Source organism: Rattus norvegicus, chromosome 11, assembly GCF_036323735.1.
Source record: "Rattus norvegicus strain BN/NHsdMcwi chromosome 11, GRCr8, whole genome shotgun sequence".
Taxonomy (NCBI): Eukaryota; Metazoa; Chordata; class Mammalia; order Rodentia; family Muridae; genus Rattus; species Rattus norvegicus.
In genome coordinates this window covers 96,801,032-96,821,785 of record NC_086029.1, presented here as the reverse complement: position 1 = coordinate 96,821,785, position 20,754 = coordinate 96,801,032, and the positions used below count along the sequence as shown (strand labels likewise).

General features: G+C 44.6%; 1 protein-coding gene and 1 pseudogene across 10 annotated transcripts in view; both read right to left on the bottom strand.

Annotated features, from left to right (window-relative positions):
• Positions 1-20,754, bottom strand: part of Med15 (mediator complex subunit 15) — a 74,662-nt gene that overhangs the window by 37,850 nt on the left and 16,058 nt on the right. For all 9 annotated transcript variants that reach the window (XM_039088530.2, XM_006248702.5, XM_063270660.1 and 6 more), the window contains exon 2: positions 12,461-12,548. In XM_039088530.2, coding sequence (XP_038944458.1) covers positions 12,461-12,548 — 88 coding nt within the window. The remainder of the gene's footprint in view (positions 1-12,460; positions 12,549-20,754) is intronic.
• Positions 2,676-12,454, bottom strand: Rpl34-ps2 (ribosomal protein L34, pseudogene 2; annotated as a pseudogene). Its single transcript, XR_005491504.2, has one exon. The product of XR_005491504.2 is annotated as a ribosomal protein L34, pseudogene 2 (transcript).

The window sequence follows — 20,754 nt, the reverse complement described above, 5'->3', positions numbered from 1 at the left end:
TCTGTTAGTTGCACAGATGTTAGTTGTCTCAAATGTGACAGATGAAGACCACTACCTGAACAAGCCTTCTCTCTGTGCTGTCCCATTCCAGAAAGTGCCCAGTGGGACTTGCTTCTGCTGCCTATCTTCTGTCCATCTAAGGATACCCACTCCAGTATTGTAGGGAAATCACTACCATGAGTCTACCCAGAGGCCAACAAAGAGATGCTTGGTTCATGTCATCTATCTTTCCTCCTACTGAAATGCCCTGTCTCTACTATTTGTATGACTATTCTCCAAATCTTCTTGGGACTGAAGAGACGACAAAGGGAAGACAGAAGAAGATGGACTACGCGAGTATGCAGACCTTAGGACTCTCCACAACTGTTATCTACCTTGAACAGACTCCATTTATCACTATTTCCCAGCTAAAGGAATCAGCACAGAGTAAGAGGGGGAAACCAGGAAAAATCTGTCACAAAGGGCTAGGGTCAGAGTGGGAAAGGAGGCACAGCTGAAAGAGAGGAACATGGAAGAGGTTCTGTCAACAAGAGGTTCTGGGTACATTTCTAATGCCTCATCAATTTCTGACTGAAAAGACAATGGTGGACGAAATCCCCACAATCAGAGGTCTGCTGAGGCTTAGTATCCAAAGTATGATCTTGTGGTGAATGAGGAACAAGGGGTGTTTGGAGCTGAAGAATCAGGAATGGAAATGAAATTGCCAAGGTCCAGTGGAAGAGAACCCTAGAGCCAGGCAAGAGCTTCTTGTTAAAGGCCTGTACTATCTCCTCATATTATCTTGAAAATAGTTCAGCAGGCAGAGCTTTTTGTTTGTTTGTTTCTTTGTTTTACCTGCCACCATGAAAGACTTGACTGGAAGGAATAAGTTCTAAAAGGAATGACCTATGTTTACTTAGACCTAGGACACAATAGACGGAACATAGAAGCAAGTCCCCAAAGTCTTATCCACACATAGGTTGGGATAAAACAATAAAAAAACCTAATTCCTAGAGTCAGGTGGGTTGACACACCATGTTGAGATGGCTAGCACCACACTCCTGGCCTACAGTATGATAGCCATTAAGGTCCAGTTCAGCTCAATAGACCAGGAGAGAAGGATGTAGCACAGAGGCCAATTAGTTACAGAGCTTTCTCACATGCAGAATACATTTTATGCATCTCCCAAGGACTGGGCATCTAGGAACACGTTGGGGCTGTGTATGGGCGAGTTGCCATGGAGATTTTCTAGAGGAGACCTCAGCTACTGTCACTGAGCCCTTGACCCCAGGTTTGGCTACCTTATGTGTCTTGGCTGCTCATCTTCAGCTGTAGGCATTGGTAGCCTGGCTGGCCTTCTCATAGGTGTGAGCATTCCCAGCCTCTGTTCCTTCATCTCCAAAGTCCTCAAAACTTCCAGGAACACCAAGAAAAGAGGTGGAGTTATCTCTACTCCTCTACTGCTCAACATCAAAATTAGATGTGTTGAGGCTATACCCAAAGCTGGATATTATGAGACTATAAACAACAACGCCAGAACCAGAGTATACACACCCAAAAGGTACAAAGGACCAGGTCCAGGTATAGTGTCAGTCTCACAGACTTTCAAAAATACCCATTAGTCCTGTAGAAAGAACAAAGGGCAGTGGTCTAGAACAAGCTCCCATAAGAAACCAGAAGGAAAACACCAGTATCATCCACTACCCTGCATCACATGCTACTGTGAGTATAAGACCCAAGGAATCTGAATACAGTTATAAAAATCTGCACAAACATACGCCAAGTTAGACCAAAGCACAGGAAAGTATCAAGTATCAGGAACCAGGCAGGAGATAGGCTTTTTCTAACATGTTATGCTATCGGTTTGCACTCAGAAAGCATGCCAAGTTTAAACACCTGAAAAGATGAAACCAAAAGAAACACTCAAAACTCAATAGAACCAAAGATCAAGTTGTTGACAGAATACTATATAGAGGAAAAAAAATCTTTTAAGTGGTCCTTTTCTATGAAAGAAGAAAAAGCATAAGCAAAACCCCAAACTGCACCAGTTCTCTGTGGAGAGAACAGGGACACAAGTGAAGCTGCAAGAGCATCTTAAGTTTAACACGGATAACATTTGGTCACTGGTGGAAGCTGTGTGCCAATGATAGGAGAAGGCTAGGCACTCATACTCTAAAACATACATGGTCTAAGATGAAAGACACTTTCAAACAACTCTGTAGGTCAATCTTAACAGAGCCACCAAAGGGAAACTATGGGGCTTTACTCATTATTTCAAAAACGTGCTGTTTCATGGTTTGGGTCACAAGATGAAAAAGCAGGGTAGAAGGGTGAGTTCAAGACCAGAGGGGACTAAGGGAGGCCCTGTTAGGAAAAGAAGGAAAGAAATGCAGGCAGGAACAAAGCTAAACTAGCCAACCACAGACAAGACAAATGAAGGTCAGCCCCAGGGTAGAGCCTCTGGATCTGTGGTCAGTCATTTATTACACCGGACACAGGAAGCCATTAATTCACCATCCATCTGCCTGTTACAGATCTTATCGAAGTACACACAAAATGCAGTTGTTGGCTTTTATTTTGTTTTGTTTTGTTTTGTTTGAGACAGGGTCTCTCTGTGGAGCCCTGGCTGTCCTAGACTTACTTTGTAGTCCAGGCTGGTCTTGGACTCAGAGATCCACCTGCCTCTGTTTCCTAAGTGCTGGGATTTTTTTTTTTTTTTTTGGTTCTTTTTTTCGGAGCTGGGGATCGAACCCAGGGTAAGCTAAGCGCTCTACCACTGAGCTAAATCCCCAGCCCCCTAAGTGCTGGGATTAAATGTGTGTGGTGCCACCACTCAAATGCAGACTTCAAAAGGCTCAAAATTCAGTCCTTTGTGCCTGTTCTACTTCACATACAGACTGTTTATCAAGTTATTAAGACTCACTTTGTGGGGGTTAGGGATTTAGCTCAGTGATAGAGCGCTTGCCTAGCAAGCGCAAGGCCCTGGGTTCAGTCCTCAGCTCCGGAAAAAAAGACTCACTTTGTGTTAGCATGAACATTTCATACTTTAAATGGTCAGACAATATTGCTAGATGTGGACATATTCTGTTTATCAACCCATCAGCTGATAGGCATTTGAGTTGTCCCTACTTTGGGCTTTAAGAGGTTACTACTTTAGTTTCTGTATGGGTATCTTGCCTGCATGTCTATCTATGCACCAAGTGCGTGCAGTGACTAAGGTGGCTAGAAGTGGGCATTACATGCCCTGGAATTGGAGTTACCAGTGTTGCGATACACCAGAGGATGTGGGAATGAGCCCTGGTCCTCTGGAGGAACAGACAATGCTCTTGAACACTAAGACCACCTCTCCAGCCCCTCCACTTTAGACACATCAGTACAAGGTTCTAATGGACATGTTTCATTTATGCTAAGTAATACCTAAGAGTACATACATAGAGTGGGTCATCATCCTTTGAGAAATCACTATGGTGTTTTTCATAACAGCTGCAGTACTTTACAGCAATGGATGAGAGCTCTGTTTTCCCTATATTTTGTTAACACTGCTTCCTGTCTTTTGTATTTTCTAACAGGGGTCTTATAACATTACCATGCTTGTCTAAAGTCATCCTACAACAGGTCCCAAGTAACAGAGAGTACAGATATATCACTTCCAGCTATACATTTTCTTAAAAAAAAAAAAAATCAGGCTGGAGAGATGGCTCAGTGGTTAAGAGCACTGACTGTTCTTCCAGAGGTCCTGAGTTCAAATCCCAGCAACCACACGGTGGCTCACGACCATCTGTGATGAGATCTGACGCCCTCTTCTGGTGTGTCTAAAGACAGCTACAGTGTATTTATGTATAATAAATAAATATTCTAAAAAATCACAGCCATCATAATAGGTGTGAACTGGTATCTCACTAAGGTTTGGAGTTTTGTTTGTTTGAGGCAGGGTCTCACTATCTCAGAATCCTTGACTGGCCTTGAACTTGTGGCACTCCTCCCAACTCAGTCTCCCGAGTGCTAGAATTCTAAGAGTATGTCATTATGTCTACCTCTCACAGTGTTTATTTTTCTAACTTACTTTATCTATTATGTGTGCATGTGCGTATCTATGACATGTGTGTGGGCACCTTGTGTCACTGCACATGTGTGAGGGTCAAGGACAACTTTTACAAGTTGGTTCTCTTGCACGGCTTTTACCAGTGTTTACCCACTGAGCCATCTCACTAGCCTTTGACATAAGTGGTAGTGAATAGCTCTTCATGTGCACATTGGCCATTTTATACCTTAGTGTGGGACTATCTACTCAAATCCTTTGCCTATTTTTAGGGTTGTTTATATAGAGTCAACCCTTATCAAATATTATTCATATTTTCTGCTACGCCAGGAGTTGTTCTTTTATTCTTTTAATGTGTCCTATAATCCACAGAAAGTTTGTATTTTGATTAACTTTATATGTAGAGTGGACATGGTACACACATGCAAGTAGAGGTCAGAGAACAACTTGCAGGAACTGGTTCTCTCCTGCCATGTGGGTGGCAGGGATAGAACTAAAGTTGATCAGGCTTGGCAGCTGCCTTTACCACTCGCAGTCAGAATTGCCTGTTTTCTTCTGTTGCTTGTGCTTTTGGAATTGCAGCTATAAAGCTGTTGTCTACAGCTAGGGATGTAGCCTGATTATAGTACAGCACATGCCTAATGCACAGAGCCTTGGCTTTAATCACCAGCACTGCACAAACTAGTGTGGTCACGTAAACCTGGGACCCAGCACTCAGAAGTAAACACAGAGGTTCAGAAGGTAAAGGTTGGGATGCAGGGCCTGACCAGGTGTCTGGGAAGGGGGCTGACAAAAGCGACTGTCCAAAGGGGGTGACGCCATTCCTTAAGGAAATGTCTTCCCCCTAGAGTTGTCACACCAGCTAAGGATCACTAGGCAGCAGGAGCAACTGGATTCCAGTATATATTGTCACTAGTCCCTCTGGCTGACCCTAGGTTCAATCCACAATATGGGGGAGCACATCAAATAGACTGTTTTTTTTTTTCGTAGACCAAGTCTTGATTTTTATTACTTAAAAAAGTCGCCCATTTACTTGCTTTCTGACTCTGTGCTTGTGCCTTCAACACTTCACGACGATTTCCTGCTCCTCAATAAGGAAAGCCGACTTGATCCTGTCATGGACACACTTGGCGCACATGGAGTCACCATAGGCCCTGCTGACCTGCTTCTTTGTCTTAGACGATCTCAGAAGGACTTTGGGTCTCACAGCACGAACCCCTCGCAGTCTGCCTGGGCACACGCCACACGCGGATTTAGGTGCTTTCCCAACCTTCTGGGTGTAAAGGTAAACGATCCTGTTGCCAGGGGTTCGAGACAGCCTAGTTTGTTAGAGGCTGTATTGTAGGAAAGCCTACGACGGTATGTCAAACGCTGGACCATCCTGAGTGCCCCTAAGCACCGTCCCCGGAAGAGGAAAAAAAAAGGAAATAGACTGTTTTTTAAATTACTGTCACCTTGCCTCCTATTATTACTAAGTCCCAAAAGAACGCATAATATCTGATTTTATTTTTAAAATGTGTACATGTGAAGGGTGGTGCACGAGTGCAGTGCCAGATGAAGACAGAAGAGGGTACTGTCTTTCTGGGGCTAGAGTTATAACAGGTGGTTGGAACTGCCTGATGTGGATGCTGGGAACTGAACTCAGATCTTCTGCAGGAGCACTGTGTGCTCTTAATCACTGAGCTCCTTCTCAAAACCCTCATCTTACATTATGTGTCTCTCTGTGTTTATGTGTACACAGACAGGTGCTCATGGGAGCCAGATGAGAATATGACATCACCTGGAACCGGAGTTGTAGGCGGTCGTGAGCCACCCAGTATGGGAGGGGGGAACTGAACTCAGATCCTCTGCTGCTCTCAAGCCCCTTTCTGCCCCTTTTTTTTTCTGAGAGAGAGGGGGAGAAAGAGGGGGAGAGAGAGAGAGAGAGAGAGAGAGAGAGAGAGAGAGAGAGAGAGAGAGAGAGAGACCCCTTCTATCCTTCTATGTAGCCCTGATTTCCCTGAAACTCACTACAATTTTTTGTTATAAGACAGTCTATGGAGCCCTGGCTGGCTGTTCTGGATTTCACTCTGTAGACCAGGCAGGCCATTCAGAGGCTGCCTGACTTTGCCTCCTGATGCTAGGATTGAAAATGTGTTCTACTTATGACTAGTGCTTTTCTATTATTTTTAAATTTTTTAAATGAAAGATTATTTTGATTTATAGAATTTAAATTAAGGGAGTCTCACTTTTTCCAGGTAGTTGAAGAGAAATATGGAGCTTTCCATAAGTGCTGTTTTTTGAATAAATTTCTTTTTGGATCTCTGAGTTCAAGGCCAGTCTGGTCTATGGAGCTAGTTCTAGAACTGCCAGGACTACACAGGGAAATCCTGTCTCAAGGGGGTGGGTAGGTGGGTGAGTCTGAATTTATGACCTTGGTCTCTGAAGGAAATGTAGGTATAAATCCTTGTGGTCTTGAGTTAGATAACAGCTTCTGGTTATTACATAGCCAAGAGTGACTGAACCTCTTTTAAAAATATGATAGATATTTTATTATCTTTAAAGATTGTTTATCCAAGTCATAATTTCTGCAAGTAGTATAAGTTATGGAATGATCTGATCTAATATATTTTAGTAAAATAAATATACAGATAATAAAAACATTCCTAATGAAACAACTGTTAAATCCAGTGTAAAGGGAAATAGGAAATTGGAAGGAGTAAACTAGATTTAGCTAGACAGCAGTCCCTGCATCAGAAGTTAACCAGTTTCATTCTGGCATGTGGTAGGGTCCCTTTTATGTTCTTTCTAGGTCCATTCGAGTTCCTCAGAGTAAACTCAGGTCATTAGGCCTGGCAGCAAATGTCCTTACCCACTAACCCATCTCAATGGCCACGAAGAGCTGATTTCTGTACACCAAATGAAGCTAAGGTCTAAACCAGTATCCTATATATATATATGGCAATCCAGTTGTCACAGCACGATTTGCTAAAAGGGCCACTCTTCTGCATGAAATTCTTTTGACATTCATGTCAATAAAATAATGCTAAATATAAGAACTTATTTCTGAATTATTGAGACTAGCCTAATATGAGACTCTGCCTCAAAATAAAATTAAAAAAATAAAAAAATAAAAAAACAAAAAACCCCCACAAAACCCGGTCTGATGGTATATGACTTTAATCCCAGTGCGTAGGAGATAGAGGTAGGGCCAGCCTGGTCTACACGGTGAGTTCCAGTTCCAGCTATATAGAGACTTGTCACAAACAAACAAATAAAACCAAACAGCAACCCCCCTCCCCCACAAATCTTTTCATGTGGTTCACACCTAACCTAGGCCTGTTTTTCTCAATTCTTTCACAGAGCATTTCCAGTGTCTCAACTCTGGGCAAAAAAGTGGAATAGGGAAAGATATGTTCAAATGGCACAGGAAGCTGGACCTCAGGCTTTTTGCTTGTTCTTTCCAGTCTTGTTCTCTAGACTGCGTGCTACGATTCCTGCTATGCACACCTGATGCCTTCTCATTCAGTGAACGCAAGGCAGGTCGGAGTGTATGAAGCTGCCATTACTAACATGGCCCATCGCCCCAGACCTCAACTGTCCTTTCTCTCTTAACCTCCTTTAGACCGAGAGCAGTCCAACACACGGGTATTAAGGACATCAAGGATGAGTGGACCTGAATATTTTGTGCTTCGGTAGATGGAAGATAGTAAGAGACATGGCCAAGATTGTCAGCCCTGACACCCAAACATCCCCACTGTCCACTAGCCTGGGTAGGGAGTTAGAATCTGAGTTGCCCTGTAACTATGTAGGATGGTCACTATTGATAAAAGTAGGACTCACCCGAGAGGCACCTCTGTGCACATGTCTCTGAGTGCTCATCTAGACCAGGTTAAGGGAAGCAGAAAGGCCCTCTCGGCTGTACTGTAGGTAGGCAGCACTTTTCCTTGGGCTGGTGTCCTGGACTGCATTAAAAACAGCTAGGTAGCTGAGTGCCAGCACTGCTGGTTCCTGACTGAAGCTGCGACGTGCCTTATGCCGCCATGACATTCTGGTTATGCTGGACTGTACCTTCAACTGTAAGGTGAAATAAACCCTTTCCTCCACAAGTTGCTTCCTGTAAGGCATTTTGTCACAGCATCACAATAAGTGACTAATCTACCACTGAATACTCTAGGGCTGAGTGAGGAGTCAGGTGGGCTCGAATATTTTAAGTACTGATGATATGGATTTATCATGCACATCACTTTAGATTCTGTAAATGAATCATGAAGCCTGAGGAGAACTTTACACACAAGCCCACACAGTGGAGGCCTGTGCCTACCACCGAGCAAAAGTTTGGTACACACTTCCAGACAAGAACATTCATGGCTCTCCTGAGTCTACACTGAACAGCCAGAGTGATTAATGAAATCCTGGCTTCCTTCAGGTGTGGGTGCTTCTGGACCTGCATGCTTGTCAGGATTTCAAGGCAAGACCATTCCCTTCTTCCATAACTAGAAAGGTTCTCACTACCATAATAGGCATTGACCTCCATGGGGAAGAGCAGGTAAAAAGAGGGCGCTCAGATGTCAGTGCTCACACATACTGTCTAGAAAACTACAGAGACCTCCAGGCATGGGGTACACGTCCTCAATCCCAGCACTTGGAAGGTAGAGGCAGGCGATCTCTGTGAGTTTCAGGCTAGTCAAAAGTTTCACGGTGAGTACCTGTCTCAAAAAAAATCAAGACATAAAAATACAGGCTGGTCAACACTGCTCTTACAAACTGCTCTCTTCCAGTTAGTCGGGGCCTCCTTGTGGAGTCAGGGAGGTAGAGACAGCAGCTTGAAAAGATGTATCATCAAGGCACTACTTCCAACAGTCAATAGGCTGTGACTCACAGACAAGGCGGAGTGAACTGCACTGGTGAGAGGCTGAGCTCTAGCTCCTGCTTTGGTATCTATGGCCTATTCATCAGACACTGGAAAGCTCTCTGAGATGGCCAGTCTCTGTGGTGGCCATGCAAGAGTCACTGTACTCCCTGGTCCAAACAGGATACTGATCACACCAAAGGCAGAGGCATCTTTTCTCTGAACCTCCTGCACTGGTCTTAAACTGCTAGTATACAGAGAATGTTCTAGGACCTTCTGAAGACCAGAAGCTTCCATCTCTTCCCTCAGAAACACAAACACAGCGATGTAATGGAGTCTCAGTTATGTCACTAGTGACCCCGTGAAAGCTACGTAGGTTAAAGGAGCATACAATCATGAGCGAAGCCTTCAATGGACCTTTGAGCCCAGCCCAGCCCAACCCCTAAAGCAGCCACAAGAAATCAGAAGTAAGACAAGGAGAAGTGCCAACCCAACTTCAGACTCACAGACTCAGGAGAACCAAAGGGTTACTCCTTTAAGACACCAAGCTTTAGACTGATAAGCAAGCTGAATCAATAAAACTTACATTTTGGAAATAAATGATTCAAGTAAGGTTTTTGTTGTTGATGCCATCTGGTCCTGCCTATCAGTCCCTACCCGGAACCCCATAGTCCCAAGCACTTACAGCACCAGCCGTCCTGGAACTCACTATGTAGACCAAACTGGCTTCAAACTCACAGAAAACCACCGGCCTCTGCCTCCCAAGTACTAAGATTAAAGGTGTGCATCATTACATCCAACTTCATTCAATTAAGTCTCTACCAAAATTCCTTTAACTGTAGCCTACGACCTTAATCCTAGCACTCAGGAGACAAGCAAACAGATTTCTGTAAAATGAGGCCAGCCTGCTCTACCTAGCAAGTTCCAAGACAATGAGGGTTACATGGAGAAACAAACCATATCTCAAAAACAAAAGGAAAGTCATAATAGGGCTGGGGATATACCTCAGTGATAGAGTTCCTGGTAACAGCAGTGACATCAAACACACACACACACACACACACACACACACACACACACACACACACACACACACACAGAGACCTAAACAATAAAAATATTCCATCTCCCAGATATTTGCAAATTATATGATCTAGATATCCAAATATGTAAAAAATTACTAAAAAGATCAATAACTTAATTAAAAAATGACCTAAGGATAAAAATGGACATTTTACCACAGAATGTTTACAAACCGCTCAAAAGCACTACAGACATGTGACATCATCACTACACAGACAAACAGCAATCAGAAGTACTGGCAACCACTTCTCACACACATAGCAAAGACAATGGCGAATGTTGGGGGCAACAGAGCCTTATGCTGCTGGTAGACTCCATGCAGCTTAGAGGACAAACCTACTCCATCTTGGGACTGGTCTCCTAAGAACTTGGCCTGCAGCTGAACCTAAGCTGCACCAGGTACCAGGATGGACCCCATGGCTTGTCCTTGGCCCATACCCCAGAGTCACTCCCTAGCTATTCCCTGGCAACAGTCAATCAAAATTAGTCTGCTTGTTTCAGATGCACTTTCAGACGTTTGTGATTATTCATGGCCTTGCTCCAGAGCACTACTGGCTTACAGTAGTCCTTCAGTTAGATGTTTGCCAGGCTGGACACCCTATGCTTGCTCCCCACTTCCTACACAACCTTGTCACGGTGAGGGCCCAGGGCTTCACCTGCTGGTCCTGCTGCATCAGAGTTGGCATTAAGTAAGCCCGAACTTGAATAAAAGAGACCCTAGTGTGACAGCATCAGAATCGGCTCCTTGGTGTTCTTAACACAGCTACTCCAGAAAACAGTTTAGAAACTCAAACCTCAAGTATGTACGGAGTTTTTTGTTTTCCCAATGAAATAGATCTTAAAAACAAACAAACAAAACCTAGTAGATGAAAGCAAGTGGTGTGGTAGCTCACGCCTTTAATCCCAGCACTCGGGAGGCAGAGGCAGGCAGATCTCTGAGTTAAAGGCCAGCCTGACCTACAGAATGAGTTCCAGGACAGCCTGGGCTAAACAAAAAAATCCTGTCTCAACAACAACAAAAACAACAAAACCCCCTAGTATAGGAGTACTTTAAATAAGTCATTACTCATTGATAGACCCAAAATGAAAACCACTCAAATGAAGACTAACCCATTCACCAATGTACAGAAGATGATACGGCCATTCAGGATGGACTATAACTCAACAAAGAAGGCACATGCCTTTAATACAGAAGCAGGTGATCTCTGTTGAGGCCAGCCTAGTCTATACCATGAAATCTTGCCTTGAAAAGAAGAAAAAGGAATCAGGTACGCACTACAGCATAGTTCGTGTACGAACCCTGACAAGACTGTGCTATGTGAAAGACGTTGCACAAACCACATCATGCTGACTATGCTGAAAGGCAGGCTCGAATGGGGAAGTAGACAAGCAGTAGCTGGTGCCGGGCAAACCAAGTGTGACTGCTAATGCCTACAAACTTGTGTAAATTCTCTAACACTACACTGCATGACTGAATTATACACCTCCAGTGAGTGAATTTGATACACCTTAATTCAATCTCAACAAAGCTTGGAAAAGAAAAACTAATGCATTTTATCCATGCACAGAGCAGTCCTCGGCTCCTGAAATCTGTGCTTTCATATACTTGTACAAACACATTGTCCATCTCCACTTCAATTTCACTTCATTTCTTCCACTTTTATCACTTCTTTTATTAAAAAAAGATTACTTATTTTATTTATTTGGAGATGGTCTCACTTGTAGCCCTGGCTAGCCTAACGTTTGATATGTAGATCAGGCTGGCCTCAAGTCCACTTGCTTCTGCCTCCTATGTGCTAAGATTAAAAGCATGCATCCAGCTTTAAATTAAAATTGTGTAGAGGTAGGGGTAGGGGTGCGGGCAGGAGTGGAGTGATGTGCTGCACGTGAGTACAGGTGTCTATGGAGTCTTAGGCTGCTGTGAACCATCCTACATGGGTCCTGGGAACTGAACTTGAGTCCTCTTTGAGAATAGTATGGTCTTGTAATTGCTAAGCCATCTTTCACAGTCTTTTGTCTCATTTCTAATCTCCACTCCTGAGAACTAACACACTGGAAGGTTATATAAAGGCCATGGTGCTGCACCAGCCTGGAAATTCTTCTTCCAATTCTACCCGGAAAGTTCCAGCCTCAACTTCCCCAGCATTGGCCGCCTCCCTGAACAGAGAAACCAAGGATGACTCTAGACTCCTGCCTCAGGGATGTGTAGCACAAAGCCAGCATCTCTTTTATAGAAGCAATGGGATCCAAGGAGTTCCCTGTGGGAATCACAGGGCCAACTACATTCCTATGGCATGGTCAGTAATGAGGCCGGGGTTAGAGGCAGGGCCTGTAGCCACAGTGCCCCCTAAGAGTCTTGACTTTTCCATGGATACATGGGAGGTTCCAGAGTGCTGTGGCGCAGCCAGATGTACCTGAGAGCAGCAAGCAAGCACTCCCTTCTCTGAGATCCCAGTAGAAGGGTTCAGTATCAGCAGTACACTCCTCCTGGAACTGCTCTGCTGGCCCTCTGGCCAGCAAGGTCTTACCCGGGTCTTGGCCTTCAGGAACACATGACTCTCCATATCCTTGCTAGATTTACTGTGGGCCACACCAGCTTTCCTCATGGCATCCTCACTGAAATACAAAAGAAGAGATGTTTACAAACACTAGCAAATCTACCCTGGTAGACATGTCCTGTCCCTGGGGAATCAGCCTGGCTGAAGTCGTGGTGAGGAATCGGGGAGAGGCACTCAGCATAGCAATGGCCAGACCTAAACATCAGAGAAAAAGGTTGAAAAGAAAAGGTAATTACCATAAAGAAAAGAGAAGCCCCTGGGCATGAAGTACAGGGGGACTGTCCCAAGAGATTGCTTACAATCAGCACAGTCAGTGGATGGCTAGCCAGCCTCTATGTTTAGGCCTGTGAGTGCCTTGAGCCCCTACCCAACTCTATATCTGAGTACTGTGAGACTGCAGTTCTGCATTTCTCACCTGTAAAATGAACAGTCCAAACAAGTCACATCCCATTCCCACAGGGCAAGAGTCTGTGTATATCTGTCACATCTTCCTAAGAGGATCAAGGAGCCCAGCTCCAACGTCTAACTACTAAGAACAACAGGAGATACAAGAACGACAGGAGATAGTGCACCACTGTAAAACAGTAACACAGCATCAAAACACATTTATATACAGACATAAACAGGACCACCCTAACAAAAGTTCTCTTTCATACTCTGGGGGAAGACCTATGCACATGGACCAAACAGAGGTCTGAGAGCACATACTGCCTCCCTCTACCTGTACACACAACACAGAAAGAACAGATGTGGGGGCTGGAGAGATGGTTCAGTGGTTAAGAGCACTTTGCTGCTCTCTCAGGACTTGAGTTTGATTCCCAGCACCCACATAGTGGTTTACAATCACCTGTAACTCCAGTTCTGGGAATTGTAATATCATCTTCTGCCTCTGAGGGCACTGTACTCGGTATTCATGCATTCATACAGGAAAAACACTCATACGCATAAAAGAAAATAAGAAAATAAATATTTTCTAAAAGGAAAGAACAGGCACGTATCTGCTAATAAGAAGCATATTACTTTGGGCTATGGGACCTGAGATAGTAGCTACTGTTGGTCACAGCCTATTTTCCTGTAGCACTGGGTTTGTTGGCAAACTAACAGCAAGTTGGGGACTCTGGGTTTCAACTCAGTGGGATAAAAGTCAGTCCAGTTGGTACTCAAAAGCATTCTGACCCCCAAAACACAAACCGACTCAGACTCAGTCTACTTACTAAAAAGCATGTATGGACTACAGCACTGCACCTATGAAATCACAGAAAACCCCATGTAGAAATATCAGTGAGAGACAGCAAACACATCATGCACAGAGTGAGATGTGCAGCAGTTAGCACTTGCTACACAAGCCTGGCAACCTGAGGTTGATCCCTGGACCATGTAAAGGTGGAAGAACTGGTACCATAAAGTTGCCCTCTGGCCCCAACATGCATGCCACAGCATACTCATACTCTCTCTACCCCATAATAATTAATATATTAAATTACGGGGCCGGGGATTTAGCTCAGTGGTAGAGCGCTTACCTAGGAAGCTCAAGGCCCTGGGTTCGGTCCCTAGCTCCGAAAAAAAGAACCAAATATATATATATATATATATATATATATATATATATATATATATATATATATATATATTAAATTACATATAAAACATCACACTGCTGGATCCTTTACTAACAACATGTCTGAAGTTCTGGCCTCTTCTACCTACTTTCTGAAGTTCTGGCTCTGGCTGTGGCTGTGGCTCTGGCAAGGTGCATACAGGTATGGCACAGATATGAGAAAAGATCCCTGGAGCCACAAGAGACATGAGAATAATGGAGTAGAACAGTACCAAGACCAGCCCAGCGCACAGGAAGCATAGGAAGGAACAGATATAGCAGGAGCAGGTGCTCGAGATCCAGTGTGAGTGCTGAGACTGCAGGGCTTCTCACTGGAAATGGAAGCATCACCCAGTAGGCGATAAAAGTCACTGAGATGAAACAAACCTGTGTTCAGAATCGTGCCTCCCGTTTATCTCAAAAGACCTACCTGTCCCTCTTCCTGACCTCTGGTAGGTATATAAAAGTGACCAAGAAGTAAACAACCACAGAACTATAGTAAGAATTTAGAGATGCAGAACAGCCTACCAATACCCAGCCCCAAGGGTGGTCAGAAAGTCAATCAAACACTATTGATAAGTAGCATATTCCCATCATTCACATGGATACAGAAAGAGGGAGCAAGCACAGGCGTCTGACAGGGATATAGTTGCACAGATGGGCTCTGTGTCATCACTGAAGGCTGAGCCAGACTCCTAAGAGAGTCCTCCCAAACTGCTGGCAAGGACCTTCACTACTACCAGTTGACACAACACAGCCTCAACTCAAGAGAACACCAGGTAGCTTTATGCAGGTAACAGACAGTTCCAGGATATAGCATACTGTGACAGCTTTGAGACCGTAGGAAAACAAACCACAATCAGAGACCTGGACAAAGAAATGTGCTTGGTGAGCAGTAAGTCAAGTGTACCAGTGATATGGGTTAATATGCCTTCCCATGAGAAATCACCCTGAGTCCTTAAAGGATAATAAAGGAAAAGGAATGGATTTTTAGTAATAGCACATGACTGGTTCTGGTAGTCACACAAAGGATTCAGCACAAAAGGGAACAGAACACTACCTGCGCATCTCAGCCTTAGCCTTATGTATTCCACCTGCGCAGTCCTCCTTAAAGCTCCCTCAGGTTCCAGCTTAGATCTCAACAACTTAACGAAGAGGGGAAACTATGGCCTGACCACTAGGGCAGATGGGCATTTACACTGCAGGTGCTGCCTGAATCCTTTCTTAAGTACAATGTGTTGTTCCTGTCATGGTTGTTACCGAGGGTGAGAATTAAGGCAGAAAACCCAGCAAAATTATGCTTCTTCTGAAAAGAGCACAGGGGGCTTAAAGATGGATCAAGCCTTATAGTGCTTGAGACCTTGACTATTCCTATGATCAATCCTTTAAAAGCCTGTTCTTTGATAAGCGGATGGTCTAAGGGCCAGTTGTAAATCAGGGTTGTCTCCTTTTGTTATGGGAATAGAAACTAACTGGAGCTCAATTTCAGAGAACAAACATTAGCAGAAACTTTCTCAGCAACCCTGCACTTGAATTTTCACTCCTACAGTTCCAAACAAGTCTTGTCGTGTATTCCTGAGCTTCCAATAACATTGGAGGCAGTGTTCCTCAGCAAATTCTTTCCTTTCCTTACTTTTTTTCTGTTTTGTTTTTTGCCCCCACCCCCACTCCACCCTACCCCCAAAGATAAGGTCTCTCTGAGTAATCCTAGCTGTACTGGAACTTGCTCTGTAGACTAGGCTGGCCTCAAACTCAGAGCTTTGCCAGTCTCTGCTTCCTGAGTACTGGGATTAAACGTGAGCATCACTGCTGGCTTCTCAGCTAAATTCTTATAGCACCAATTTCATCACTTCTGTATTACCAGATGCCAGAGGACATTGCCAAAGGGTGAGTTCTACCCTCCCAAAAGAGTAGTGATGATACAGATGGTGTGGACATTGACTTAGTGACCCAGAGTTTGAAGAGCATCAACATAGCTAGAGGCCAAAAATAATCCTATTCTGACAAGTTTGAATATACTGGGGGTGGGGCACACCACGAAAACAACAAACCACACCACAGGGACTGGACACAACCTCAACTGGAAGAAGCCAGGTCTGCTGTGAGCTGTGCAGAGCAATACGATATTCTGCTAATCTCATATCCCATTTGCAGTGTCTGCACAGATAAGTCTCTTCATATTTAATAAATCCAGATGCCTTGATTGCTGTTTTCAGTCCTGCAAATGACTGAAAATATTTTTACTCTTATTTCTAGTCAGAAGATCACTCTCCATACAGCAAAGCTAGCCAGTAGAATGGAAAGCAGGCAGGCACCTGGCCTTCCTGCACCTTGCACTTTGTCCCTAACAAGCGCCTTACCGCTTCTGGTCTTGGGTGTGGCCCCCAATTCAGACTCTTTGTTAATTTCAGGTCCTCCCTTAGACCACAGAGGCTGTGACTGGTTCTAGTCCACACTGGAATAGACCTAGCTGCTATCTTGTCCCTTTTGACTACCCCCAGAATGCTTACCAAGCACTTTGACACATATAGCCACTTCTGTCTCCCTTGGGGTGAGGCACTAGCTCCCTTTCTTGTACCACCCAGTTCTCCTGACCACAGTTGCCTTGGTGTCTGGTTTAGAATGTAGCCTACTGGGACTGACTAATCATTTTGGCATAGAACTTCCTTCCCAAGAAGGGTTGGAAGGTGCCCTGAGTTCCACAGCTGCCCTTGGAATATGGTATATCTGAAACATTAAAAAACCCTACCCTGGGGTTGGAGAACCAGAGAGATGGCTCAAGTTAAGAATATACACTGGGGGTTGGGGATTTAGCTCAGTGGTAGAGCGCTTGCCTAGGAAGCGCAAGGCCCTGGCTTCGGTCCCCAGCTCCAAAAAAAGAACCAAAAAAAAAAAAAAAAAAAAAGAATATACACTGACTGCTCTTCTAGAGGTTCTGAGTTCAATTCCCAACAACCACATGGTGGCTCACAACCATCTGTAAGGGATCCGATGCCCTCTTCTAGTGTGTCTGAAGACAGCTACAGTGTACTCACATACAATAAATAAATAAATAAATAAATAAATAAATAAATAAATAAATAAATAAATAAATCTTTTTAGAAAGAAAGGAAGAAAGAAAGGAAGGAAGGAAGGAAGGAAGGAAGGAAGAAAGAAAGAAACCCACCCACCCTGCTGGGACTAGGCATGGTAACACAAGCCTTTAATCCAGCATTTCTCAACTGGTAGGTCTCAACCCCTTTCTAGGGTTGAACTGACCCTTTCACAGGAGTCACATATCAGATATTTACATTAAAATTCACAACAGTAGCAAAATTAGTTATGAAGTAGCAACAAAAATAATTTTATGGTGGTGGAGGTGTCACTATAACATGAGGTACTGTATTAAAGGGTCAGACATCATTAGGGAGGGTGAGAACTATTGCTTTAATCCTAGCATTCTGTGGGGCAGTGGTGGGTAGATCTCTGAATTTTAGGTCAGCCAGAGCTACTTAACTGTGCGGTGAGATGGAATCCTAACACTTCCACCACACAGAAATATTAGTCTGCCCAGATGAGGTACCAGTGAGTTCCTGCAGCCCCTTCAGGAAAAGCTGTCCCCACCAGACTCTGATTCATCTGGGGTACACTCAACAGTAGACCACTCTGCCACTCTCGCAAAGGACCCTCCTGTGGCTGTGCTAATAAACAGACTAGTCTTCCCTCCAACTGTTCCCTGATCCTCTTTTCCATGCCCTGTTCTTAGAGCCCTAGTTATCACCAAAGGGCCCCTCACAGCTCTCAATTAGGACTCTGACCCCAGCTTTCTTCATTACTTCCTCCATCCAAGGCAATGCCAGCCTCTTTTCTTGGCCTACCTTCTTTCACACTGATGAAAGGAAAGAGTACCTGCTCCTCTGGTCTCCTACAGATGCCTAACATAGAAAGACGGCTTTCTCCCTTGTGGTCAGAAATCACCATTCTGAGCTCAAAAAACCAGGAGACTCCCCAACCCCCATTTTTTCCTTTTTTCTTTTTTTTCGGAGCTGGGGACCGAACCCAGGGCCTTGCGCTTGCTATGCAAACGCTCTACCACTGAGCTAAATCCCCAACCCCCCAACCCCCATTTTTTTTTTTTTTGGTTCTTTTTTTCGGAGCTGGGGACCGAACCCAGGGCCTTGCGCTTCCTAGGTAAGCGCTCTACCACTGAGCTAAATCCCCAGCCCCCCAACCCCCATTTTTTAAGGTTCGTGTGTGTGTGTGTGTGTGTGTGTGTGTGTGTGTGTGTTCTTGTTTTTGTTTTGCTTATTTTGTTGCTAGTGGTGTTTTTTTTCAGACAGGGTCTTTCTATGTAATTCTGACTGTCATGGATCTTGCTCTGTAGCCCAGGCTGGCCTCTCCTTTTGAGTGGGTTTCTTGGCCTTGTTCTTGTTGCTGTTTGTATTTCAAGACAGGTTTCATAAGGCCCACGCTGGCTTTCAACTATGTAGCTAAGAATGACCTTGAATTTCTGATCCTCCTGCCTCCACTTGCCAAGTGGTAGGAATTGCTGCCCACAGCTATTATGTAAGTGGCCTGCTGGCAAATCACTACCTATGTACACCCACCTAGAATAGAAGCCCACAGCTTGCATGTGAGACTCCTCACCCTGAATGTTTAAAACCTACACCACTAGTAATAAAGTCCTTGAACACAAGTGAGAAAGGGTGTGCAGTACTAGGATGGCAGCTATTATGTTGGCTTGCTAACAGAGAGAAGTACTCAGCATGCTAACAGAGAGAAGTACTCAGCATGCTAACAGAGAGAAGTACTCAGCATGCTAACAGAGAGAAGTACTCAGCTTGCTAACAGAGAGAAGTACTCAGCATGCTAACAGAGAGAAGTACTCAGCTTGCTAACAGAGAGAAGTACTCAGCATGCTAACAGAGAGAAGTACTCAGCTTGCTAACAGAGAGAAGTACTCAGCATGCTAACAGAGAGAAGTACTCAGCATGCTAACAGAGAGAAGTACTCAGCATGTTTGTCATCTTTTTTACTAGCATCTCTAGAAGAGACAAGGAAAGGCACCCCTACCTCCTTCTTTACAGTGTGTAACAATCTCAGAGACCACATGCACGTATTCTCTGGAAAAGCCTAATGTCTATCCTTATCACACCTACAGGCTCTAGAAGGTAGGTCCCAGGAAAAAACTGACAAAGAACATGAAGCCCAAGGTTAACAGTGCTGAGATACAAAGAAAATGGCATGGGAAAAATTAATAAGTACCCAGAAAAACAGCCCCCTACTGCCCAAAGGCAAAAACAACTGTCAAGTGCAGTGTGCTGCTGTGCTCGGTGTCCTGTGTGTATAGGCATAAAACACGAACATTTGTTACTGATTTACCCAGCCACACATTGGGAGCAGCAGGAGAGATAATAGAATGTATAGCTGCATAGCAAAGTCTGCATATCATTCACACAGCTCATAAGGAAGCAGCACGTGCAAGCTGCTAAGAACACAGGCGAGGAAGGTGCCTTAGGCAGGCAAGGAAGGACAGAGACAAGTCTTCACACAGTGCATATAAACATTATCCCAACAGCGAAGGAGGAGAAAGGAGAAAGGCGAAGGGCGAGGAGGCAGGGAAGGGGGGGGGGGAGCAGCGAGGGGGTGGGGGAGCAGTGGGAGCAGGGGGCGGCAGGGGGGAGGAGTAAAGCTGAAGCCTGTTTTTAAAAAACAAAAAAAACAAAAACAAAAACAAAAAAAACCCCACAGGTGCATGCCAGAAGACACAGCAAGAGTCAGAGGTGAGTGCTACCTTTGAGAAGTGTTCGTATGTAAAGGGCCAATGACTTTTGCAATTCATATGCATTTTAAATTTCAAGGGGCTGGGGAGAAGGTTCAATGGTAAAGTGATGGGTGCACAAGCATAAGACCCCGAGTCTGGACACCAGTGCCATGTAGGCAGACAGCTGCAATAGCACTCATCTGTAACCCAACTCCAGGCAGTGAGAGACCCTGTCTCAAGAAATAAAGCAGAGAGCTACGGCAGAGGAGACGCCTGAAAGTGACTTGCCTAGAGTAACTTGCCCAGAGAGTGGCACTATTAAAACTTGTGGCCCTGTTGGAGTAGGTGTGTCACTTCGGGCATGGGTTTTAAGACTTTCATCCTGGGCTGGAGAGATGGCTCAGCGGTTAAGAGCACCGGACTACTCTTCCAGAGGTCCTGAGTTCAACTCCCAGCAACCACATGGTGGCTCACAACCATCTGTAAAGAGATCCGATGCCCTCCTCTGGTGTATCTGAAGACAGCTACTGTGTACCTATATATAATAAATGAATAAATCGGGGTTGGGGATTTAGCTCAGCGGTAGAGCACTTGCCTAGCAAGCGCAAGGCCCTGGGTTTGGTCCCCAGCTCCGAAAAAAAGAATAAATCTTAAAAAAAAAAAAAGACTTTCATCCTAGCTGCCTGGAAGTCAGTATTTTGCTAGCAGTCTTCTGATGAAGGTGTAGAACTCTCAGCTCTGCCTACACCATGCCTGCCTGAATGCTGCCATGTTCCTGCCTCAATAATGGACCGAACCTCTGAATCTGTAAGCCAGCCCCAGTTAAATGTTGTCCTTTATAAGACTTGCCTTGGTCATAGTGTCTGTTCACAGCAGTAAAACCCTAACACAGAATTTGGTGCCAGGAGTGGGGTATTGCTGTGA